The sequence below is a fragment of the Battus philenor genome, unplaced genomic scaffold (assembly GCF_028537555.1).
Source record: "Battus philenor isolate CCGP_79_NKW_IND1 unplaced genomic scaffold, ilBatPhil1.0.hap1 SCAF_30, whole genome shotgun sequence".
Lineage (NCBI taxonomy): Eukaryota > Metazoa > Arthropoda > Insecta > Lepidoptera > Papilionidae > Battus > Battus philenor.
The window spans coordinates 1,170,865-1,198,408 of NW_027181694.1; the positions used below are offsets into that span (position 1 = coordinate 1,170,865).

General features: G+C 34.0%; 1 protein-coding gene across 1 annotated transcript; it reads right to left on the reverse strand.

The window, feature by feature from the left end:
- Positions 1-2,128: 2,128 nt before the first annotated feature.
- LOC137927311 (uncharacterized) lies at positions 2,129-22,660 on the reverse strand. Its single transcript, XM_068771099.1, has 11 exons — positions 22,417-22,660; positions 20,558-20,710; positions 18,929-19,060; positions 17,787-17,933; positions 13,748-13,810; positions 11,881-11,966; positions 10,765-10,965; positions 9,597-9,661; positions 8,479-8,559; positions 6,703-6,818; positions 2,129-4,240 (listed from the first exon to the last, which is right to left on the reverse strand). Exons 1-11 carry the CDS (start codon positions 22,591-22,593, stop codon positions 2,789-2,791), a joined length of 2,673 nt encoding a protein of 890 aa, XP_068627200.1. The 5' UTR covers positions 22,594-22,660; the 3' UTR covers positions 2,129-2,788.
- Positions 22,661-27,544: the final 4,884 nt, after the last annotated feature.

A 27,544-nucleotide genomic window follows, 5' to 3' on the forward strand; every position in this document is an offset into this window, starting at 1 on the left:
TACGTAACGGAATATATTTATGTTTCATATTCTTACTATGTTATATATCATTTATAAAAGAACAATAATTTTTTGTCTATTTTAGTTATTTTCGCATTATTATATTACGGGTTCCTATATGGGGGTTGTAAGATTGGACAGTACATCATGAGGGTAATGACAACGCGAAATCCAAAGTAAAATAAAAAAAGCATTTTTATATATTCAATAACACCAATAAAATTGTTTTTAAACGGTTTTATTTAGTTCGACCCGTACGGAATTTATTTGGGTCAAAATTAGAAATTGAAATTTAAGCACCTTCCCGTTGTCAGATTGATCTGAAATTTGGTACACACATTTAATTTAGATGACAATACAATATAATAAAATCAATTACATTATAAATCTAAGATGGCCGCCACAAAATGGCGGATTACGTATTTTTCCTTAACCCCCTCAATATGGGTATCAAATGAAAGGGCTACATTAGTAAAACACGATGATTATGTCAAAATTTAAAATTCAAGATGGACGCCGTTCCAATATGGCGGACTAGGTACATATTATATATCAAAAAACCGTTTAACTTAGCAGTTTTTTAAATGTATTTATTTATACACATGCCATTTTTTATTTTGTCTAGAAGGTATCGCCTATAATCGCATATAAATGCATTCCGTATTCGCTGTCTATATTTGCGGCATATTTATGGAACATACGCATAAAATAAAACACATTTTTAAACATTAGTCATATAATATCAGTTTATTTACAAAATATTTACACAAACGAATCTAGAAAAGGTTTTAACAAAAGAAAAACCTATTTTTCATATAAATCAACTTAAACGTAACATATTAAACTACGTATATATATAAATAGAAACCTTTATAAACCATACAAGCTATTTAACTTGTAAAACTATGTACAGTACCCGGCGATTAATATTGCACATCGACCTTTGGAAAGAGACGTTCGGCTAATTTCGGCTTCTCTGTCGCACGAAGTACAAACAGTCCGGTATCTATTAGGAGCTGTTACAAGCATCATTTGCTTCTTTTAAAATGAGACATAATAATAAAAATAATAAGAATGCCATTTCTCAGTTACTTTCATTTCACTATATGTACTTTTAACAATATGTGTTTATTATATACAGTTGTAATTTTCCTAAATAATTAAATACGTAAACATAATGTTAACATGATTTTTTTATTTCATTTTACTCCAACCTAAAGCCACCGCTTATAGAAAAATTGGTGTATTTCATACAAAGAATAAAAATAATTATCAAAAGAAGCAAATGATACTTGTTGTAACAGCTCCTAATAGATACCGGAGTATTTGTATTTCGTGCGACAGAGATAACGCTCTACGAAGCCGAAATTAGCCGATTGTATCTTTCCGAAGGTCGATGTGCAATATTTATCGCCGGGCACTGTAAACCTCATAAAATCTCCGAGGCTGAAATTTCTCGGACTGACACATAGATGGCGCTAGTTCCATTGCACTAAAATCTCTCTTTTCAATTTATTTCTCGCTCTTTCAGGATATTATATTAAATGGTTCATGAATAATTGTTCTAAGTGACGTCATTTTTGTTATTTTCAAAAAACAATATATAAAATACATTGCCCCTTTATGCAAATAAAAAATCCTATTCAAACGAAGGCTTCTATGCAGACACTGCAAGGTATAAGGCACCCCCGTAGATCTAGATCTACCCACCATTTAGTAATCTGTGCAACTTGCTAGATATTGGCGCCCAATTCGACTAACTTTTTTTATTAAATCGACATGGCCTAAGGCACACATTAGATACGGCACTTTTAATTGTACCTACACCCCGATATATTCTTTTTAATATAAACAAAGCATACAGGCTTTTGGCCAACATTGAATAAATTGTTATAATAAAAAACAAATGTATAACAAAATTTAAATAAAATAAAAATATTTTTTCGCAATTTAGTGTAACATATATGTTTTTATCATTTATTAATATATGTATTAGGATTATATATCTAATGTATTAGAGATTGCAGTTTTCAAAAACTAATTTTTTTTGTTTAGCATTTTTAAACTTCAGTTTGTATGCATAGTATATATATATATATATTGAAATATTGAAGAAACAAGTGGAGAAGCAGACAATAGAACGTAATCAATAAATATTGAATCTAAGTCAGTCACGCACTTAAAAATAAGTGACTTAATTTTAAGGCAACATAATTAAAGCCTTCACTTTCCACTGACTTGTTTCTTAACCAAAACGAGACAGAACCTTTTACAGTACGGTAGTGTGAGACAGAGATAGTGCTCTACGAACCCGAAATTAGCCGACTGTCTCTTTCCAAAGGTCGATGTGCATTATTTGTCGCCGGGCACTGAAGTCTAGTATAGATATTGGTTAGCAAGTAATTTAGTTAAGCACCAACTAAACACGCCTACTATAACAAAGTTTAAAATATTTTTTCATATTAAAAATCTAAAAAAAAATGAATTTATCTCATGAAAATGTAACATATATCAAATATACCCCATAGCTGTGGTATTATATTTTAGAAATGAGGGTAGAAATATTTTTCACAAATGACGGTAGTCTTACATTCGTCGGGTGCATTTTGAGTACACTTCAATATTGATTTTTAATCTAAAACGGGGTAGACAGTTCGAATTAAGACGGTATATATAAATATTTACCAAACAATCACATCAGTTCATCTAGTTCTTTAGTTTCTGGAATTTTGGAGACAACCAGTTTATCCAGGGATCCCCGATGGGATACTTAAACCACAAATCATCACTATGCCTCAAAATTGAATTCATCTGTCAGCGTATCCAAATCCATTGGTTTAATCTCATGAGACTTATCCGGGAGGAGGTCCTCCAGGGTTATCTCGTCTTTATCACACACCTTACTATCCCTCGAATCCTCCCCAATCTGTGCATCTAAAGCCTCCATAAATTTAGAGTCATCTAGTTCTGCATCGCTGATGTCATCTAAGTCATCCATGTTTAGTTTATAACGCGTTGTCGTCTGTCCGTTTGTGTTTGTTTTGTACCTTCCAATATTAATTTTATCATTCTTGCTTTTAAATTCATTATCTATTGAATCCGTTGATTCTGTCCTATTGTCTACATCTACACTTGTCTCTTTAATCTCTTTCTCTTCATTTTTGTCTTCTGTTTCATCTGCCTCTTTATCTAATTTGTCTTTTTGTTCTCTTATTACATCATTAACATGTTCTAATGTATCTCTATCATCAAACACACCTTTATCTTCTAATTCTTCACCACCTATCGTGTCATCTACATTACTATTACCTTCTGAATCTATATTTCTTTTAGATACCTCTGCTGTTTCTCTATCATTAAAGTTTTCTGTACTTAATGGTTCAAAGTTTGTTTCTATTTCCTCCGCACCATTTACATCACTATTTTTGACATCAGTGTTTTCATCTACATTTTTGTTTATTTTTGTACTGTCATTACTGAATGATCTATGATCTATACTTGCTTCATCAGTAACCTCATTTTGATATAAATCCTTATTATAAATAGATTTATCTATTTCATTAGATAGATCGTTTCCTTTTTCTAACTTATCTGTTTTAGCATTTTCTTCACTTGATTTAAGTTCAGAATCTACTAGTATTTTATTTGCAATTTTAACATTGTTTTGATTTGTTATTGCAGTAGCATCACCTGAATCACTAATTGCATTAGATTCGTGAATTTTCTCAAATTCAGTTCTTACGTCTTCTATTCTTCCAACAGTATCACTAACTATACTTACATTGTCCATGGTTTGATTTTCCTGATCGTCATTTTCTTCCAATAAATCGCTTCCATTTTGAATTATGGCTTCAAAGTCTGTAATTCTCTTATTGCAACTGTTGTTTACTAACAAATCAAATCCAACATTGGGTTCCATTGTTTCGTTGAAATTCTCCGTTTTGACTTTCCGGTGACCTCTTGGTACTTTACCCAGACAATTTCTGGAGAAGATAGTCTTCAATGCGATCGCTGCTAGTGAGTTAATTCTTCTCTTTTTCGTGGGACTAGCTTCGAGGTCATCACCGCTTTCACTTGTAGAGTCCGAGTCCCAGTGTACGAAGTCTGCTTCTGACCCGAACTCTACTCTGACGTCATCGTTGATATTAACCATACCGTCAGCGTAAGGTTCCTTTTTGATACAAAGGCTTCGTACTGATGAGATGTAAGGGTAGACGCAGTTGTCGTCTAGGCCAAACTCCTGAAAGAGATCATAAAGATTAATTTACATACCATCATCATCAGCCAACAATCGCCTTGCATAGCATGGGATTCCCTTAATAATCACCACCATGACCGATACTGCGCTGCCCGTATCGACTTACCCATACCGCTTCTAGTGGCTTGTGATTGCCACTTGACAATCTTTTAGCCTTAACAGCAGTCGGTTGAACTGCCACTACAGACGAAAGTCCTCAAGATTCTATTACCTTGTTTATTCTGCTGATTTCATTTCTTTTTCCATCTCTGGGTGACTTTAAGCCTTTTTTAAGACCTATCGTAAATGACCACGTTCATATACATGATTATTTACTTTTATTTATATCCAAAATTATCATTTTACAATGTAACATATATAAGAGAGTGAGATATCACTAAGCAAAGTCACCCAGAGAGCAACGGAAAGGGATATAGTGTGACAACCGTGTTACTCTGTGTCATCTAGCGGAGTTGCCGTGATCGAGTTCGGTTGCAAAGCGCAGTGCCGCGTGCGCAGGCGACGAGCATCGATCACGTAGAAGCTCGAAAACATTGATCGTCCTAGTGAGAGCTAGAGCATGGCAGTGAAGCGTTTGTTTTTTTATTTTCTAACCGCGTGACCTATTAACCCTTTCATTACGGCATTTCGCTTCGCTGGAATAACGCCACCAAACGGGGAACCACACCATCGGAGTAAGGCCACTGATCGAAGAGCTTCTCCGCAAACTGTGCATACTGTGACTTATATCCTTCAACGTTACCGTGTCTTTTTTCAGATCATACTCTTCTTTACGCGTTACATATTGCACAGTGGCGTAGCTATGGTATTTGGGGCCTGGGGCAGATTGGGGCTTGGTGCCCCCCCCCCCCCCAAAGAGTATATAATTTCAAAAATCAGAACAGAATGTAGTTAATATATCTATTTTTGGTTCAAAAGAATAATAAATATATATTAAATAACATTAGATCTTAATAAAATTTATCGGGAAAATTTATAAACGAACATTCCTCGCTTATTGGCCTGCAAAGTCATTAATCACATTTCAAAATCAATAGTGTCGACTAGTTCATTTTCTATTGAGATTATTACAAGATTATTTAATCTATTTATCATTAAATAATCTTGCAATAATGTAATAATTTATTATTCTGTCATTTAGGGGCCTTTTAAAAAACACTATGTGTTTGAATGAAAAGGCTTAAACACTGTGTATATTATAATTCGTAACCGTTTATTTTTTTTTAGTGTTCATATTATTTAACAACTTTTTTAGCATAAAAATAGTAAAATTCGATATTCTTTTTATGTTATTTACTTTAATTTATGGTTTTCATTTTTCTTTTAACATTTCATTATTCATCATTCAAAAAAAAATTTCAAAATAATTATTTTCAACTTTGGTGCCCCCCCTACTTGTGGTGCCTGGTGCGGCCGCCCCGGTCGCCACCCCCTAGCTACGCCACTGATAGTGCCATATATAGATATATATAAGATAGTCTTATTTTTTGATTAAAACAAATGAAAACGAACTAAAGAATGACAAGTGCTATCAATGTGATACGTGCATACGAACGAAAGAAATAAAAATATCGCGGGGCCGTTGGGAGAGCGGTATCACGTTGGCTCTCGTACATACAGGTCTTCGAATGGATGCCGGCTGTATCCACCGCTCGTAACGAAAGGGTTAAAATTGTCTGGCATACCCAATACACTCATATTTACAAAGCTGTTGCTTTCAATTCATATCTGACAAGTTATATCCTATAGCTATCTTACTGTAGTTTTGCTACTAGATCAAATTAGAAATGAGAGGATTGCTGGTGCAACAGATGGTGGTCAAAGCCGAAATGTTCTCCAGCGGCGACCACTAGCCAGAAGACGTGGGTAAGCTCTCCATGTGGACAACGACATATGTAAGGTGAACAGAAGCCGCTGGATTCGGGTAGACCTGGACAGTGTTGGTGATCTTTGTGATAAACCTATACCATGCAGATGGGCGTCCATCGGCGTTCATCAAATCAAGAAGTATAAGATACATGCTATATATTGAATTGTGATCTTCTGGATTCTCCTAAATTCCTCTAGAAATCAAATTAGAGAGGTGATAGAAAACTATTTTGGTGAAAGTTTTGATAAACAAATATAAGAGTACATACACTTTATAGATTTTCGGCATATAGTACCATAACTATATATTATGGGGGACAGGAGAGTAATATCGCTTTTTCAAGTTAAATTCACACGACTACATTTTTTCAAATTGAATACAAATCAATCAGTTTTTTTGTATATACACAGAGATGATATTACCCTCCAGTCCCCCTATATTCATTAACGTCATCGATCATCAAAGCCTTCTATTTTTCGATTTCCCCTAAAATAAAAAATCCTACCCCAAGGCTAATGTCCATCATATTGACCACAAGAACCTCTGACTGTCACCAGGAACAACAATCTCATACCTTATGTGAAGATGTCACCATACAAGACTCCCTTGTCGCCAGCAATGGGTCACATCTGGCCACCCTCACTTGGACCGGACGCAGCTGGTTCATCACCTTGGGATCCACAACTACGTCTGAAAATAATACACATCATCACCATTCACATTATGTATATATATAAATAAATATGTATGTTGTGTATACATAATAAACACTGTTTATATAATATACTGTTTTAGTGATATTGACCTCTTTGAGAGCACAGATAGTAAATGGAATGTACTGAAAATTAGAATTATTATTATTTTTATTACAATGTCTCATTTTAACAATAGGTATAATGGTGTTTATTAATGTTTTTTTTTTATTTTACCGCTACCTTAAGCTACCACTTAAAAAAAAATTGTTGTATTTTATACAAAGAATAAAAATAATTATCAAAAGAAGCAAATGATACTTGTTGTAACAGCTCCTAATAGATATCGCACTGTTTGTATTTCGTGCGACAGAGATAACGCTCTACGAAGCCGAAATTAGCCGATTGTCTCTTTCTAAAGGTCTATGTGCAATATTTATCGCCGGGTATTGTACACCATTTCCAATCATTCTGTAAAATGATCGCTCTGAAATATTTAACAGTATTATTTTTTTATTGCAATGCGACTGGCAATCTTCTGGCAGCGTATGGCAGGTACAGATAATAAACAATAATTAATTTTATTATGTAGATATCGAATTTTAAAAATGTTGTTTCTTACTATAATATCATTACAGTACTCGGCGATAAATATTGCATATCGACCTTTGGAAAGAGACAATCGGCTAATTTCGTTTCGTTATCTCTGTCGCACACTACTTATGAGACTTGTCAGTCGTACGTCAGAGATAACGCTCTACGAAGCTGAAATTAGACGACTGTCTATTTCCAAAGGTCGATGTGCAATATTTATCGCCGGGTATTGTATAGTAATATCTATGAAACTATTGATATATAAACAGGATGTTCCATAAATTACTTGTCAGCAAATGACCTGTACATTCACCAGTTTATAGCTTATATATCTATAAAATTATCCTGCGTGTGAAATACTGCCTTGATCTTGATCTATCGCAGATATTATTTAAGAGTATTCACTTTATTTATTGGTTTATTGTCAATTATTCAAAAATAAGTCTTTTTATTTAAGCCTCCGTTGTTGTAATGCTTCAGGTGTACATAACATTTGGCTTTGTTGGCTCTTTTTTTAGCTCTCCTGTAGGTGTGGGCAGAGACTATTATTCTTAGGAAGTAACGAGCATTTCAATTTTTACTTCTTCCTTCATTCTTCACAATTGTTTTCGTTCTTTTTACACAGATACATTATAACTTTTATTTTACTAATCTTTTTCATTATCCTTTCGAATCATATTTTTTCCTTTTTATTTCTTTTGTTGTGGCAGACTTGCGCGAATTGAATGTCAGCCAATGGCAGACGATGGTGCAAGATAGAGGAAAGTGGAAGTCTCTCGCTTCGGAGGCCAAGACCCACTTTGGGTCACTGAGCTAGCGGAGTAGTAGTAGTAGTATTTTAAGTAGACCTGTTTTTACGAGTGGTAACCTTTGTCATACGTGGAACCCCATCAATCGTTCATACCTCTAGAGATTCGATTTACCTGGTGATATCTCCCACCAGGACTCGGGCTTGTACCATATTCACTCATTCTCCTTCAATTATGGTACCTTACAATTTTTATAAAGTATTTATATTTATATTTAGGTAAAATTAAAAATGGTCTCCTATATAAAATAAATACCTTTCGTCTTCGTCTGGCACACCCTCTCGTGGCGGCTCAGGTTGCAACGCACCATTGTCCGCCCGCATTTCGTGCATTCACCTGCAAAATACAACATATTACGTTACATATATCATAGAGCTGACATAACCATGCCACAGAAACGTTACAGGACTTATATAAGACATATGTCATAGAATTCAGATATATCATAGGAGTTGACACAATCAACCACTCGCTTGAAACATAAGAGCTTCCACCGATCGGCTAGAGATTTTACAGACGTTGCCAGACAAATTTTACAAAAAATTATCACAGAAATCATAGATTTATAACAATGCTACAGATTATGCTACAGAGTTGCCACAGACAATCCATAACCTTACGCAAATCTATCAAAGAGATATCGAGGATATACGTCTAATACAGAACAAAGCTAAGATACGTGTTACAGACCTATCACAGATGTGTCACAGACATACCATAAATGTGTCACACGCTTAGCACAGATGTGTCACACACCTAGCACAGATGTGTCACAGACCTGTCACAAATGTGTCACAGATATACTAGAAATGTGTCACACATCTAGCACAGATGTGTTACACACCCAGCACAGATGTGTCACAAACCTACCACAGATGTGTCACAGACCTATCACAGATGTGTCACAGACATGCCACAGATGTATTACAAACCTACCACAAATGTGTCACACACCTAGCACAGATGTGTCACAGACCTATCACAAATGTGTCACAGATATACTAGAAATGTGTCACACATCTAGCACAGATGTGTCACACACCCAGCACAGATGTATCACAGACCTATCACAGATGTGTCACAGACCTATCACAGATGTATCACAGACATGCCACAGATGTATTACAAACCTACCACAAATGTGTCACACACCTAGCACAGATGTGTCACAGACCTAGCACAGATGTGTCACAGACCTATCACAGATGTATCACAGACATGCCACAGATGTATTACAAACCTACCACAAATGTGTCACACACCTAGCACAGATGTGTCACAGACCTAGCACAGATGTGTCACAGACATACCACAGATGTGTCATAGACCTAGTTCAGATGTTACGGACCTACCACAGATGTTAAAATACGCACCATATTTTTGCGAGTTGGTCGGTAACGGCCGAGGCGGCTCCGGCTGCGTGTTCTCTTTCGGCCTCCTGCAAAAACGATTACACGGTTACAAAAACATATTATTATCTATATATAACATATCATATATCTATATATAACATAGTCAATTATATAATTATACGTATATTACTATGTACTTATTTAATATATATAATAATATATATAAATATAAATAAATATATATATGTATATATATATATATAAATGTTCAGAGTTCTCAATATTTTTCACATGGGAAACTTGGTTTTGGAACGACTGTATATACTAAAATTAAATCTATGAGGGAGACGTATGCCCAACAGTGAACATCCTATGGCTGAAATGAAAGACAATTATAAACATACTAAAACATGCCTCCCTTTTATAGAGTTGGTTTACCGGGGGATCGTATATACCGAGGAGTGTCAATTCTTTTCATCAGAGAGCATGATTTTTCCCAAAAACCTTCAAAACGAACGAAAAATGCCATTTAATGGTGATGCCTATGTCTAGTAATGGAGGTTCTAGAGCTGAAATGATGATAACATATCTCTTATTATCTCTTTAAAGGGGGAGTTTAAGTGGGGTACCATTATTCTTAAATCTCTTTCCTATATTTTTAGGGAGGGTTGTTAAGCGAGTACTGAATATAGTAATATGTTACTCCTTTCTTTTAACTTCCCATATCAATTAAGGAGAGATTTAATACACAGACATGTTTTAGTACTATGACTGAAATGAAAATTACATGTACTATAATGGGAAATAAAGTAAACCTAGAACGTAGTGGTTGAGGATGGATGTATGGCTAATGGAATGAAACAGAAAGACTGGGAAAATTGTAAAAACAAGTACGACAGATAATATGATACACGAAAGAGGAGAATGATAATAATAAAAAATTATACGAATAAATTATTAGAAATAAAAAATCCCTGTCCCACACGAGATAGGGGAACGAGAGGTCCCCACGAAAGAAACAGTACGACAGATAATATGATACACGAAAGAGGAGAATGATCATAAAAATTACATCAATGAATGAATGATTGAATGAAATGAAAAATGAATGTGAACTAAATGTACTGAAACGTCTCCCCTCCTTATTTTCTTCGGAAGGTGTTCAATAAGAAATTGAAACGTTTCTCACTTGTGCGCTGTTACAGATTGGTGTATCCTGGAGTGGTTGGAGAGTGAGGTGCCCGAGCTGAAATCGCGTCCGCATATGCGGCACGTGTGCTGATGCGAGGGTCGCGTTTGCTGCGACACCCTCGCCTGCTGCGGTGGCTTCGTCTGCTGCGGGGGCTTCGTCTGTTTCGGTGGCGACTTACGGCCATGTCTCACTGATATCCTGGAAGAGGAACATTGGTGCTTAGTTACATTTTAGTGATTCATGTGTCCTAGTCCTCACTGCTTCCAAATAACTATAGCTTGGGAGCCTTCAAGTCAAAAGTAAATAGGTTTCTAAGCAAGCATGTAGCATCACAGACCTTGTCATTGCTTAACATCAGGCGAGACAAATGCTTTGCCTTTTGCAAAAACACACACACACGAACGCACGCACTCACGCACGAACGCACGCACGCACACACGGAGGTCAAATGCTTGGCCTGTCAATGTGTTGTAAATCAAAAAAAAATATTGTTGTATATACATATATACAACCTTTATCAATGTAATGTCGACCCTCAATCGTTCATATCGTTATATGCTTTTTTATACCAAAATCAGGCTTTATATTTCATGGGAGAATAAAGGAAAGAAATCAATTTTAAGTTAATTTTCTAGTATCTCATATTCAATATGACGTTGATTTATGGAGAATACATATATATATCTATATATATCTATCTATATATATCTATATATATATACATATATATATACATATATGTCATAGTCTTTATTTATATGACAGTACTATGTCCACGCATGGAAGAGGATGAAACTGCTGCCTAGGTACTACTTCTATGTACAGGGATTCCCGCCTCGAAACCTCGAGGTACCTCCCTAAGATCAAGGGTCTGCAGAGATTTCTCCAAGAGTTTGGTTAGCTCATGTAAGGCTAACAACATGAGCTGCTGGATCTTTAACAACCTGTCCCGACTGTGCCTGATGGAAGAGAACCGGCTGGGACGAGACAGCTGCACACACACTAGTTCTATATAGGAGGGTTTTCTTCACAGATAACTGAGATTTCTCCCCGAGATCAAGGGTATGCAGGAATTTCTCCAGCCCGCGAAGACAAGATAAGAGTTTAACATACTTGACTCGTTTGCCCGGAGGTTCTTTTGGCGTATCCTTCTCCCTCGCTCTCTTCGATCTGGGTATCAGTAATGAGTCCTCTTCCACCTGCGGGCAAGTTCACAGATTATATATAAATTCAAGTTGTTTTTACATCACTATCACAAACACAATACTGTGATAGAGCCATTCATCACCTTATCAATTTAAGAATCCTTCTGTTATTGTTTCATAAACTTCTTAAATTTTTACATGGTAACTCCCACCAAGACCACCACCCTTCTTCCAATATGCTGGATGCAAGAGGCTTCCAACTGGTTTTTTGGAAGTCTCCAGGTAGACCAAAATCCAGCAATGGACTTTAGTGAAACATTAAGAAGTAACGAATTTTATTTCTGTATCTATATTTGTATATATCACTATTATTCTTATATATATGCCCGTGACTTCACCTGCTTATTTTCATACCTTTAAGAATTTTTATTAAATAAAATTAGCCTATGTTACTCATTATTATATCAACTACATGCCAGTATAAGTGCCGTCATTGGTTCAGCCATTTTAGAGATTATCCAGAACAAACAGACAGACCCAAATTTATAAAATATATATAATTTTGGTGTATGTATCATATATATATATATATATATATATATATATATATGTATATATATATTAAGATAAGCCAACAGCAAAATCTTTATGACCTGCTGAAGGATTAAAGTCTAAGTAAGAAAAGGACCAATATTTAGCCACTTCCGCACATGCAGTGGTAGTCGTGCAACAAAGTGCACCGCCCGCCAGCCCGCTGATAAATGCGGATGCGGCAAACAATGCGAATCACACAACCGCCACCGTCAAATTACTCAACACGTGTTTCACCCCTCCACGGGGCATCTTCAGGAGTTATGTTACACCGATTAGTTTCAACTCTATGGAATAAAGTCTGTCAGAAGTTTCTTTTTTCTAGACTCCCACTGGTGTCCAAATGGCATTTGCAGATTATGAGGGTTTAAAATGGCAGGATGCAGAGTGGCCCTAGCAGAAGCTAGAACCGATACATACTATTATTTCACTGGGTTTGGAGACCACCAAATTCTTTGATGGGTTCGGTAAACACTCCATGAAGTAATTGGACTCAGCTGTCCTCACAATCTTAATGCTTTCACAATACACCAATACCTCACTTTGGTTTGTGGTTACGTTCCAAAAAAACACGACGCAAATTGAAACGACGTAAAGTGAATTAAGATTTTTTATAGCAAACCATGTAAAGATCGAAGATAGGTTCCAGGGTCACGAAAATACTACTTTTTAAAAAGAAAATTGAACAAAGTAAACATTCAAACAACAAAAATAATATAACTCTGCCAATAAATAAATTGAAATAAAATTTTTACCTTTTTTGTAGCCAGAAACAAGACGTTAAAAATGTATATAATTTTTTTTAAAAGCCCATCACACTACATTACAACACACTACGTAATTGAAACTGAACTCTAAAATTAGCAAAACAAAGTGAAAATAAAACTGTATTCAAATTGCGTCGATTTTTAGTTAGAAAGGGAATCACCGAGTTTTGATGGCATGGCGCAATTAGAAACAAAAGTGTTGCCATCTTTTAGAAAAAATAGAAAATTAAAAAAAATTAAAGACCCGAACCTAAAACAACGCAACGTCAAAAATCTAACGACGCGCAGTGAAAATTAGTACTAATTAAGCAGCGACGCAACTTCGAAAAAAACGCAAAACGAGGTATTGGTGTATCTTTGAATTCATCAGATAAACTTGCACATCTCCAAAAGTTGCTTAGAACATCTAAACTGTAATGTCTTCTCAGAGGGAATGAACAAGTGCAAAGGGTCAAAATATTATATATCACTATTTACCTTGAAATTTTTCTCTTTCTTTAATATAGATTTCAGCGGCATTGAAATTTTCTTCTCTTGATACTGAAAATCAAAACAAATTTTATTGAATATATACCTCAATTAACATGTTTCACAGATTATAAATAATATAATGATAATATTGTAAAATCTATTTCTAGATATATATTACATCATATTAAAATTAAACATTGTTTACATATATTCACTTATTACAGAATAATGTACAAACTAGGCAAGAAATTATATATATTTTCTAGACTATATTTTGTCAAATAAGTCTGTCTGCAAAACTATGTAAACATCTGATGTTCCTTCCAAGAAACTCAATGTGAGGAATGGTCATATCATCTGTTCCAAGTCAGGCTCCTGAGGATATGTATATGTATAGGACTTGTATAACTATGTGTCGTTAGATTTTCGAGGTTGCGTTGTTTTGGGTTCGAGTCTTTAAGTTTTTTTTAATTTTCTTTTTTTCTAAAATATGACAACACTTTTGTTTCTAATTGTGCCATGCCATCAAAACTCGGGGATTCCCTTTCTAACTAAAACTCAACGCAATTTGAATACAGTTTTATTCTCACTTTATTTTGCTAATTTTAGAGTTCAGTTTCAATTACGTAGTGTGTTGTGCTTTTTTAAAAGAGAATTATAGATTTATATAAATTTTTACGCGTTGTTTCTGATTACAAAAAAGGTAAATATTATTCCAATTTATTTATTGGCAGAGTAATATTATTTTTGTTTTTTTAAATGTTTACTTTGTTACATTTTCTTTTTAAAAAGTAGTATTTTCGTGACCCTGGAACCCATCTTCGATCTTTACATGGTTTGCTGTAGAAAATCTTAATTCACTTTGCGGCGTTTCAATTTGCGTCGTGTTTTTTTGGAACGTAACCACGACGCAAAGTGAGGTATACGTATATATATACTTATGTATAAGTGAAATTATCATTAAAACTTTCGGATAGGCTGGTAATTTTTTCCTAGATCGGTATATCTGTCTATAACAATTGGCAAGCGTTTGTTTGTAAAAAGGTTTAAATTACTCAGTCAATATAACAGCTTAGTACGGATCACCGGTGGCCCGCGTCGGGGTGAAGGCGATAAAGGCTATACCGTAAAAAGATCTATTTGTAAATAAATACTCTTTGTAAACCAATGGTGTTTCATTTTGAGTCAGTAGATAACGATATTATGTATAGATGGTAAAAGGAACTGTTCGATATATATTGTGAACAGTCTTACAAAAATGATTATAGATTTCTTTAGACGTCCACTGCTGAATATCAAACTAGGCCCACTATCAACAACACCATTCCGCCATTCATACAAAACGATATCGCGATCTATTATACCACTTGCGCCATCTGTTGACGGAGAAATCAAACTGCACGTGTTAGTGTTGTTATTTTATGGACGGATGGCGATGTATGCTTCTAGATCAGAGGTCGGCAACATTTTTAATGTAAAAAATGAAACACTAAATCAGTGATTCCCAAAATGGTCTATATCGACCCCTAGGGGTCTATAACAACCTGCAAGGGGTCTACGTCAGCGAAAAAAAATTTGGGGGTCCATGAAATGAAAATGGGGGTCCACGATAGTGGATCTCAACACATACACTGATAGTACCTATTTACTTACATCATACTATCTTATAATATCAAAACATTTACATTATTTATAAAAATACCTATGAAGTAAAATATTTATTATATACATTTATAAAATTGTGTAAGTTGTAGGATGTTGGTATTCGCTTTGTGGTCGCAATACATTTTGAACTTATTGCTTATGTTATTTTATTTATAGTTTATTTTATGTTTATTTATGTTACGTATATTTTACATAACAGATACAAAATTTTATTTTGAGTAGTTTTAATCTAAATTCAATTAATAAATGTATAAATTAACATGTGTTTTTACTTTAAGTTTTTAACACTAAACTTCAATACAGTTAGAAATTTACAGGAAATCAATATCAGGTAAGTAGGGGGTCTACCCAACACGAAAAAACATGGCAAGGGGTCTACGACACAAAAAAGTTTGGGGAACTCTGTACTAAATTAAAAATTCATGACAGGTGCCAACTATTTTTTGACATTGCAAATATATAAAGATAACATTCATATTTATTAATCGTGTTCATTTACTAATTTTATAAATTTAATTACAGAACAAGATATTTTTATGACATATTTTTTGGATATTTGGGTTGCCATATCATCTGAAATTTTTTCATAATCGAACAAATACAACGTTTTGAATTTCATGCACTAAAATTTATTAAAATGCGCAATGGCGCGCCTGCCAACCTCTGTTCTAGATCACAAGTTACCAGATTATCATAGACCACTTTCAAAATCTAGCTGGCTACGGAACCCACTGCAAATTCCTACAATCCTACCAAAACTCGAGAAAGAAAGGATTATATCTTGATTGCTTTCGTTTTTAGTGAATATCAAATAGATTGTAGTGTCAATAGTATAGTATTATTGCCATGTTACAAAACTTCAAATTAGAAATAAAGATAAAAGAGGACCTTTGTTGACCAATATATATATGTATATCTTTGGTAACATTTGGAACAAGTCTAATGAAGTGGCAGTGGTAGGTTTTGAGAGGAGACCACGGAACAGCTAGCACAGTGTATAACGTCCACAAGGTGGACATACGATCATAGACCACTTTCAAAATCTAGATAGACCCACTGCAAATTTCTACAATCCTACCAAAACTCGAGAAAGAAAGGATTATATCTTGATTGGTGGCGCTTTTAGTGGATATCAAATGGGTTGTAGTGTCAATAGCACATTATTACTATGCTACAAAGCTTCAAACTAGAAATAAAGGTAAAATAGGACCTTTGTTGCCAAAAAAATATATATATCCTCGCTAATATTTGGAGCAAGTCTAGTCGTGGCAGTGGTAGGTGACCACGGAACAGTTAGCATAGTATATAACGTCCACAAGGTGGACATACGACCTGAAGGCTGTAATATCTTTGCTTAATTGGTCCTGATGGAAATCTATTGGAGACTTTTCTGTCAGTCCAAATTCTAAATTGAAAGAATAATACTCTGTCCAGGGAATACGGTATATACACTTATTTATATGTAAAAATATCTAAGTAAAAATGTACCAATAATTTTTATACAGATTAGACGTTTACCACATTTCTCTATCATCATTTAAAAAAAATTATACATATGTAGTTAAACATACGCCATCTGTCCAAAAACCACAACACTAAAAGAGGGTGGTTTAATTTGTCCGTCAACAGATGGCGCTGGTGGTAGATTAAATCACGCTATCGCTATGTTCCGACAGCTGGATGGTGTTAGCGACTCTGGAACCTTAAAGACGTCTAGCAGTGGACTTATAAAGGAAATTTATAAATATTTTTGAAAAACTGTTCACACTGTGTGATTGAACAGTGCCTCATTCAGTACATGTAGAAAACTTATTTATATATCAACGCTATATATGATCACACTATGTACTGTGATAATTACATATAGGATATATATTATATACGATAAATATTGCTACTGCCTACAAACACAGTTTTCAGAGATTGGGCAACAGCGATCTCTGCATGTATAAATCTATTTATATATAAGTACTAGCTGATCCCGCAAACGTTGTTTTGCAAAAAAAAATTAAAGTTTTTAATTAACAAATGTAAGATAAGGGTTGATCGTAGAGGGGTGAAAATTTATGGTTAAATGTATTCTTGTATGCTGTATCATAAAAAAATTTCGTTAAAAAAATAAAAAAAAATTTTTAAGTGTGAACAACCTTTATCACTTAGGGGTATAGAAAATAGATAGTAGCCGATTCTCAGACCTACTGAATGCGCATATTAAATTTGGTAAAAATCAGTCAAACCGTTTCAGAGGAGTTCAAGTTCGAACACCGTGACACAAGAATTTGATATATTAGATATATGTGTGTGTGTGTGTGTGTGTGTGTATATACAAAAATAAATATTTGTTACATTTGAATCCAAGTATAATGAAGTCTAAACTCACCAGTTCCAAGCTCTTCAGCTCTTTAATACCCCTCAGGATTGGTGTGACTGGTGAACTAGAGGTGGATCCGCGGGTGGAACGCCGCGAGCTGTCACCGCTTGATTTACTCGATGACCTGGATCCACGGTGATTTTTCGGCGTCTCGATCTGAAAAACATTAAGTACTGGATGTATTGGTGTTCATTCATTCATCAGCCTTCCAAGATCACCAAGACTGGGCATGTGCTGCTTGCATCTAGCGATCTTGACTATAGGGCAAGTATAGTTACTAAGGGTTCAAGTCACTCCATGCCTACCTGGTCAAAGAAGGTAGTAGACAAGAAAAGCTACTCTAAATCTTCAATTGATTACCACATATGAAGACACCAAGATGTATTTCTAGAATACAACTGCTTGGTTTCGATTGAATGTTGATGATGTTAGCCCGCAGGCTTTTACAGTTTCATTTGAACTAAAAATATTACAGAAGCAAAAACGCATTCCAGTTGTATGAAGACATTCACACATAGTAAACCTCTCTACCCGAGTAGAGCTGTGTAGTGTTGATGTTGTGTGTATGCTTGGGACAGCAGCATGGACCACAGGCGAGACAAGGAGGGGTTCCAGTTCCAAACTTGGTTCACCGCTGTTCAAGGTTAGGGAGCGAGCACCCCCTAAGGGTTCACATCTTTACTATGAAATAATGGTGTCAACACCTTAAGACATCCAAGAACTGCATAGTCAGATATCTCTTCCACACAACACAGCTATTGCTGAACAGCCCCAAGAGTGTAGTTTGACTAACTCAGGGTTATGTTCCTTAGATCTACATGCTACATGTAAAATAAATTTGTAAATGTAGTAAGTGTTAATAAAATAAATATTATTACAACATATTCGTGTTTTATTTGTACTGACAACAATTCCACTATACTGGCAACCCTATAATTAGATTCTAAATATATTTTAACGGTATTTAATGGTCTTTTGAAGACGCTTGAAGAAGTCATCTTTGAATTGGTCCTATTATCAAGCCAACACCTCCAGAAATTCCAGCAGACCACCTACTTCATATCTATGATGGGAAACCTATCTCCAGCAGTGGATGTGATATAACTGATATGTTGATGTAATTGACTTACAATAACTTAATGGTGACTTACTTTTTCTTTGACTGCAGCCTCCTTTTTTGACTTCGACTTGGATTTACTCTTATGTTTTGCAATTGGTTCATTGGAGTCCTCGTTTATAAAGACAGGCTCTGTGACACCCAGTATGCAGTCTCCGGCATCTGGCTGTAATTGAATGATAATTACTTAAATTAAAAACATTACGCATTGAACACATTGCATATAGAGATTCAAGGTTTCGCTGTGGAGATCATTGACCAAAATACAATAGACAACCAAATGAAGCAATTGTAAGATGCATGATGCTTCCTAATGCAATTTATAAGTGAAGCCTGATGTCCTATATCATAACACCTCTTCGTCTTCTCATTGTCTTTTGAGCTGATGCACACAACAATAGCAGGTCCTGTGCTTCCCTTCCTGCAACTACAACTATATTGTTGGACCACATTATGGAGTTCCTACCCTTTCAGCCCCAACAGCCATCGATTGCACGAGCAATGTGCGCCCCCCACAGCTACTTCAGACGAGCAATTTTTTCTAGCTACGTCTGTGGTCTTGGTTCTTTTCGATCTCCTCATTTCTGATTAGATCTGGTAGCGAAACTTCTAGCATAGCCTAGAGGCACTGTTCTCTGGATGACTTCAAACCTTCTTATGAGGTCCATCGTAAGTGATTACGACTTGGATCCATGTATCATCAGCGGCAAGATATACATACACCATTTTTTAACCTTCCGAGATTATTTTTAATTTTTTTTTTTATAATTGCTCACAGCATTTGCAATTCTTTCAGACATTGGTTAGATAGACCAAAGGTGTTCAAAATTCACATGAAAATGAAACTGAAGTACACTAAGAGACACATGAAGTTCGCAAGCCACAGGTGTGCCCCACCTGATATAGGTAGATATTAGCTGATATGTCCTTTGCATAGCATAGGCCTCCCCCAAGTGTCTTGGTTTTCCAATGGCTTCCTGCAACTTTTACTATGTCAATGGTCTACTTGGAGGTAGATACCCCTGGCTTATGAAAGGTCATGGTTGCCATTCGAGAAACTTCACTTACCACTTGATCCATTCTTTCAACTATGTCAATGTCTTTGATTCTTCTGCAGATATTCTAATTTTTTATTTCATCTCAAAGCAAAACTCTGAACAGCCCTCTATAGGGGATCTTAAGCCTTTTTATAAGGCCTTTTGCTACCATATATTCATAGTTATATATTAATAAGTCATAGAGACTTCTGCCATACATTTTAAGGCATAAAATAACTTAATAAAAATCTTCATCTTTCTTCTGAACCCAGTTTTTACTATTGTTAATGGAATATTCAGACCAAAATTCATAAAGGTTGCATACTAATGCACCAAGAATTACTTCATACATGATCCACCACCAAAAGGATCAAGACTACCTACCAGATGGTACAGCAGTTCACGTCAAAACAATCAGGTTTAACATCAGATTGTAAGAGAATTAAAGGTTATGGTGTGAAGACACTGGACTTGCACACAAATCATGGAAAGTCCACCCTTAAAATTCAATCGAACAGGTGTTAATAGAAGGTTAGATGTATAGCGGAGGCCTAAGTCTGATTAAAGTATCCAGGTCTTCACCCTCATGTACCTTGCCATATAATCAAATATAAAACATCACTTACAGCTCCTTTAGGCAGTCGCTGCGGTGGCAAGCCAAGCCTCAGTCTTGTGCGTTTGTTTGTCTGTCTACACATCTCAAAGAACTCATAGAAGTCGTTTACTTTGTCAACACAGAGCTCACATATCAACGGAGGCATTTTGTCATCTTGGTCCACCTGAAAATGTTATACAGGGTGATTGGTTAAAAGGTTGAATGTATAGAAAACTGTAAAACATATTACTATAAGAAAACACTTTTTTAATATGTAAAAATTCTGATTATTATATATTAACACATCTTGAGCAGGAAATGACTAAAATCCTTTAGCGCAGATTTCACATTTTGAGCAGAGACCAAAGTCTTTGTCGCAGAGGCTATTGATTAGTTTTTGTGATGTTTTTACAATGAGATCAGATAGACGTATGTTGGAAAGATACAAAAGTTGCATTGCAAGGATGAATACTTATAAATTTGTCTTGCTGATGTAATAACATTGTAATATATTATTATCATATAATATTTTGAGGAGGTTTCCAAATGCCTCAAGAAAAATGTTGAGTAGTTTTCTGTGGAGAGCAATTTTATTGAGGTTTTGTTTCATATGTGGGTTGTGTGATTCTTCTATACCCAATAAATAAAGGTAAAATGCTTTAAACAATATCACTTATATTAGTTTTTCATTTCTGTCAAGTTATTTTTGTTTTTAACAAAAACTGAACCTTTATCAAATGACCCTAATGTTTAAAAACTACAGCTGTTTTATATAGAAGGAATTTAGCGTCGGAACTACATAAAATCACCAGCTACATGGTAAAGCCCTGCAGCATAGTGCCTGTGCAATGTATTAAAACAGTCCTTGCAGACTTTACACTGCTAGAAGTTTGACCTAACTCATTGTAAGAGAAAAAATAAATTAATGTAATATATTTCCGAGTGATAACTTTATGCAAGGTAATTGGAAACTTTTTTCTCTGCCCTTCCATCTGTCTTGTAGGAATCGCTTCAACCTAAGCCACTCCTACAAGACTTATTCTCACAAAGCTACATTAATTTATGCAGCTTCAAGATCTCATACCTATTCAGGAGTTTGGCATAATTTGCCAATGTAAGAATTGAGGCAGCTAGGTTTGGATGGTTAGCAACCTATCTTTTGTTACCAATGCTCTGATCTCTTCTTTGACAGTTACAACCTTTAGAGATACATAGATTTGTTAGTGATGGAAGATAGGTGTAAAAGCCCTTTCGGTACCAAATATCCACTGGTTATCAATTCAAAAACAAGTAGTCAGTGAACCCCGATCAGCAAGTCACATGTAGACCATAGCCTATATTCATGCAGCTTATGAATTTAAAGTCCAGGAGCCAGAAAACTCAGGCCTAAATTCCTCTCACTGAACCACACCTTTGTATTTCCAATGGAACCGATTGGCAGTAGCCTGCATCCAGCATCTTCCAACCTGACCACCTTGTAAATGAATATTCTACACTGCTTACTGGCCTCCTATGTCCAGTCATTCCAAGTAACTTCAGCATACGCGACCTAAGACCACGGCGTAGTATAAACGAAAGAAAAATCAGTACAATTACAATCCCAATTGTTTTAGAATATTTGGTTTCCTCTACAGTTCCTTTATTCACATTGATCTTTGCTGCTCTAAAACTTTATGGCTTAACAGGCCTTTTTTGCTAGGAAATCTGTAAGCCAAAGTTTCGTTCCTGGACCAGTAAAACATATAACTATAAAACATCTACAACTGTTTGAATAACAACAACACAATATTATAACACAAATTTCATATAAAAGTTATTAGTTCCACTGGTTATTTTGTTGTTCGACTTATTGTATGAATGTTATTTTATAGTAATTTAGTGTGAAATTACCTCTATTTGCACACATTCTCGGATTTTCTGCCTCAATTCAATATCGCGTCCATCTAAATCTACGAACTTCTGTATAATAGGCATCTTGTATCCGGCGCCTGCCCCGCATAATCGGCATGCTCGGTAAACCTCGTATATCGACTGTTGCTCTATATTTGTATTTGAAAAGCCGTCCATTGTGTCTAAAACACTTAATACGAAAACTAGAACGCGTATTTACGATGACGGGAACCTATTGCCGCTATTCCGCCATTACAAGTGTTGCATACCTCGAACATTAAAAACAAATGTAGTACAGATAATTAATAGGTGAGAAAATTTAAAGACGTTTTAATACGATAATAATTTACGATAAACTGTTATTAAAAAAAATAACTTTGATTTTATTTTTATGTACTTTGATTACGTTATTGTGTAGTAATTTCTACAATAAACACAGTATTTTATCCTTCTACAGTAATTTGTACATGCGCAACGATTTGTAATTTCGATTTATTGCTTGTAACGCAATACCAGATTACCCATCAATAATATCAAGTTGTGCATCTGTAATAACTTTGATGATTATATAAAAACCTTCTAAAGAAATATCTATTATAAATTAAATAGAATTGAGTGAATATTATTTTTGAGACAAGGGATATAATCCTCTTGTTTAAATAATTATACCGAATACAATCTTTTTAAACGCATTTAAAATTTATTATATATTTTTTTAATTTTTATGTTTTTGGAATAAACACATTAAACTAAAATAAGTCGTATATTTATCCTAACTGTCTGAGCGACGTCATCTGTCATATTATTTATACCATTTAGAATAATTTCAAATAATTTTAACCATATGTCTAAAATAATACTTTTATATTCATCCTTATTTGCCCACTGATCTAATTTTTTAATTAAATCATCCCATTCTTGTATATTTTTCTTATTTCCTGGGATCGCTTTGTCGAAATCGTTCAGGACATGTTGAAATGCTACGGTTTTGTTCACTAGAACCATATTCTCCGTTCCGTATATACGTATAGGTTGATTTTTGTTAACAATAATGTTTTTTAAAATTAAAAATATAACTCTAGTCTCGGTGGCTTCCGTTGTTTCCAATTTCGAAATAACATTTTTCAAATTCCTTTGCGACTCCCAATCCATTATTTTGACTAGATTAACGTCTTTTAGAACTTCTGTTAAGGCATCAGATGCTTGTTTCACTCTGCTGTCGTCAGTTTTTAAGACTATAGATAATATTTCAGCTAGTAAGTCGCTGAAACTCCTTTTATTTCTGCAAATGTTATACTGCTTACAAATATAAATATATTCCGAAGTTACTTCCTTATCAAACTGTTTTCGGATGTAAATATTTAACGGGTCGTCGTCTCTGAGGGCGCCTTTCATTAATACGTTCATATTATCTAGTAGTTTTTTAACAATTCGGTTTGACATACTCAAAGTGTTCAAAATTGCTTTTTGAGCGCCAAGTTTCGTTCGTAATGTTTGATTTCCTATGTTAAGTATATGCTCCTCAATTTTTTCTTTGTAAAGCTGTTTTACTTTGTGAAAATGGTGTTTGTTAATTTTGTATTTCGATTTCTCCTGCATATCATCCAGAAGTGCTAAAGCTTGGTTGTAAATATGAATGATATACTTTTGAATATCGACGTCATCTTTTATCTTGTGTGGCGTTTGGATTTCCGCACGCTGTCTTAGATCTTCATTTAAACGAAATATGGATGGATTTTTCTCATTATAAATAATATTTTCTACTTTATTATCGAGCACAAGAGTAATATTAATTTTTGCAGTGCGATGTTTATTTAAATTTCCCGCCATTTGACTTCTAGCGTTTTTGAGCTCAAATTTTTGGGCATCAGATTTATTATCTGCCAGTAACATTAAAAAATCATTAAAAGTCAAATTTTTAGATATGTTTGTTCTTAATGCCGGATCAACACTTCCATTATTAAGCTGTTTAAATTGGAGGTCATAATTCAATTTGGGGCCTAATTTGAACAAGCCTTCAACACGAAATTGCACGCCGTAAGCAAGTGCTAAAGCACCTGAAAATTTTAAATATATTATTCAATATTGAAATTAATTTATCTTTGAATGTACAGATGAGTTTTGACTGATAATAGGAAACCTCATATGATTAAAAAGGTGATAACAAAAGAAATGGAATATAACAAGATTATTTTGCATTTTTTTTATATTAATCACTAAAATAATCTTGAAATGCTTCTCTATAAGATTTTTTATATGTATTCTACCAAAAATTTTCCATTCGTAGCAATATTTTTTATTTAAATAGGTCAGAGAGTTCAAATTTAAATTAATGTTTTGGTCACAAGAAATTCAATCAAAAATATTAAATAAATGTAAACATACTTCAATGTTTGACTTACAGAATAACGCTGCCAATTGAATGAAATACATTTTATTTTAGTAATAAAATATACATTGCAAAAATCATAAAATTTTTACAGGCCATTTCTTTTGATTTATACCATATAGTTGCTCAGTAGAAATTAATATTGTATAGAAAAAAAACAGTTTTTTCTATAAGATATCAATAATTTTGTTAATATTTTGTAATATTTCGTCATCAATTTCACAATATTATGATAACATTGTGAAATGGAGTGAGTCATATAAAGTTAAAAACTTTCACTCGTGACGTTTTGTAATAATAATATCATCGATAAATAAGAAATCGATATTATTTTTTTTTAATTAATAGGTCTTCTCTATATAATTATGTAAAATTTGAACTGTTTCTGTATAATTTTATTTTAGTTACAAAAACACAGCTTACACAGGTATAATATATAATGTATAATATAATATATACCATAAAATTAATAACAACACTTTTAACTTTAAATAATTTTATAAAATATACTTACGGCTACAATAGGAAATAGTAAACGAATTAAACGATACAGATGCATAGTTTTCTAAAATTTCTACGTAAGAATTATATTTGCTAATTCTTGTATGAAACAAAATGATTAGACGCAATTTAATATATTAATGTAGCGAATTAAATAAAAGACATAACTTTTATGTAGGTTTAATTACAATCAATTTTACAGCAACGTATTTGTTTACGATAGTTATAAACAAATAATAAGGTGACAACTATAAGAAAGTTTTGATTCTTACTCGTAGAGATCAATTTAGAATTGCACAGAAAAGTTAAAGCAATATACAGAAGGTATCAGTAAAACAAATTATAATTTTGTCGATTCGAAATCAAACGTCAATACTTATTTAATCTGGCCACATTGATGAAATATCGTTTTTATATGGCAACCTTTAATAAAAACTGTTGATGTCTACCGACACCGTCTTAAAATATAACTCGTGTTTACCTAACTTGCGTGTGTTGTGAACAAAATTTAAACAATTTTATCGCATTTAGTGCTAAAATTTAAAGTTATAGACTTACATTTATTCGTTATATATTATTCTGGTAAGTATTAAAATGTTTATTTACATAAAGTCGCAAATAAACCGTATCGTTATTGGTTGTTTGCACGACTATTTTTATTTTTATTATACCGACGTGCATTGGGCTACGAGAGGATTGATTAAAGGCGGGAAATGTTTCAATAACAATCTACTCGATTTAAATTCTTTTTAATTATTCTTTATACCACACTGTGAGATGTATTTGACAAATTTCCGTTGCTGTTATGAAATTTACTATCTTTATATTTTTTGATATTTTGTTCCCACTAGTGGTTTACCATCCGTGATTACACATCACTTTTCTCTGCGAGCACAACTAAGACCATGTATATCGCTTAAACTAGATACATCAGGGTTCTAGGCGGTTATCAATGTTCACAGCATCGGTTTTTGGTCTAGGTAGACTGAAGGCCGACTTGAGCCTACTTTTTCTAACTTAAAAAAGCACCATAACTTATTACCTTGCGTCCAGAGATGGCGTCTACAGTGAAATTACATCTATCCCCCGATTTACACGGTAGATACGTTCCTGAGAAAAACGTGTAAATCGAAAATTTAAATTTTTCAAGTCAAAACCGTGTAAATCGAAAAACTTGCAGAAAATGCATAATTTTGCTATTTAACAGTTGTGATTTTTTCAATATTTTTTGGTGTACACAGAAATAAAAATGATATGCATGGACAAGTTAAAATATTTAATATATTACAGAAGACCAAAAATAAAACCAAACATGTTGTATTATCCTTAATCACTGTCAGAAATTACTCTCATTCTTTTTTTCGGAATCAAAGGTTCGAATTTACTTTCATCACTCGAAGTTATTTGATGTTTGAAGCAGTAATATTTTCAGTATGAGAGATGGTAATAAAATAATAAAAAAAAAACTTATTTGGAAAACCGTGTAAAAGCGAAAACATGTAAAATAAGTACCGTGTAAATCGGTGGATAGGTGCACACTTGGATTATCCTGATGTTGTTTCAATTTTTTATTTAACCATGCATCATGCCTTGCCATCGCCTTTATAATTTACTTGTATGGTTTATTGCTAGAGACGGCCATAATAATGTTTTTCCTGAGGATTCAAATCCATTGTTTACTTTCAAATGAGGTTAGAAACCTTTTTGGCAATATGGTTGTGAGCTGCAAATAAAAAATGAACCTTAATAATTGTTAAAAGACATCACTAAATAGAATAAAATGTTGCTAACACATGCCGAGATTTTCAAGGAAAAATATAATTATTATCATTTTAAAGTCTCTTCCTTATAGATGTTTTTATACTTATGGATTGGAAAGTAATGTTGCTTTCTTAAGTTAAATTCACATGACTACATTTTTAATAAGTTTTTATTTCTAATCAACAATATATTCACCTTCGTTATCAACAACCTTTTGCCGTCTAGTATACAAATCAATGCCAGAGCGGTAAAAATCAATTGGTTTTTCTGTAAATTATGTTGACAGAAACAACTTTACTTCCCCGTCTGCCTGTTATTTAATGACGAAATGACTTATGTTTATTTATTGATAATATTTCTTTTCTGATACAACTTCAATTTATACTGTCTAGTTTTTTTGTAATGAATAAGGACTGATTTAAAATTATAATGTGGGTATTTGGTAAGATCTTTTAATGAAGAATTTTGTTTATAATC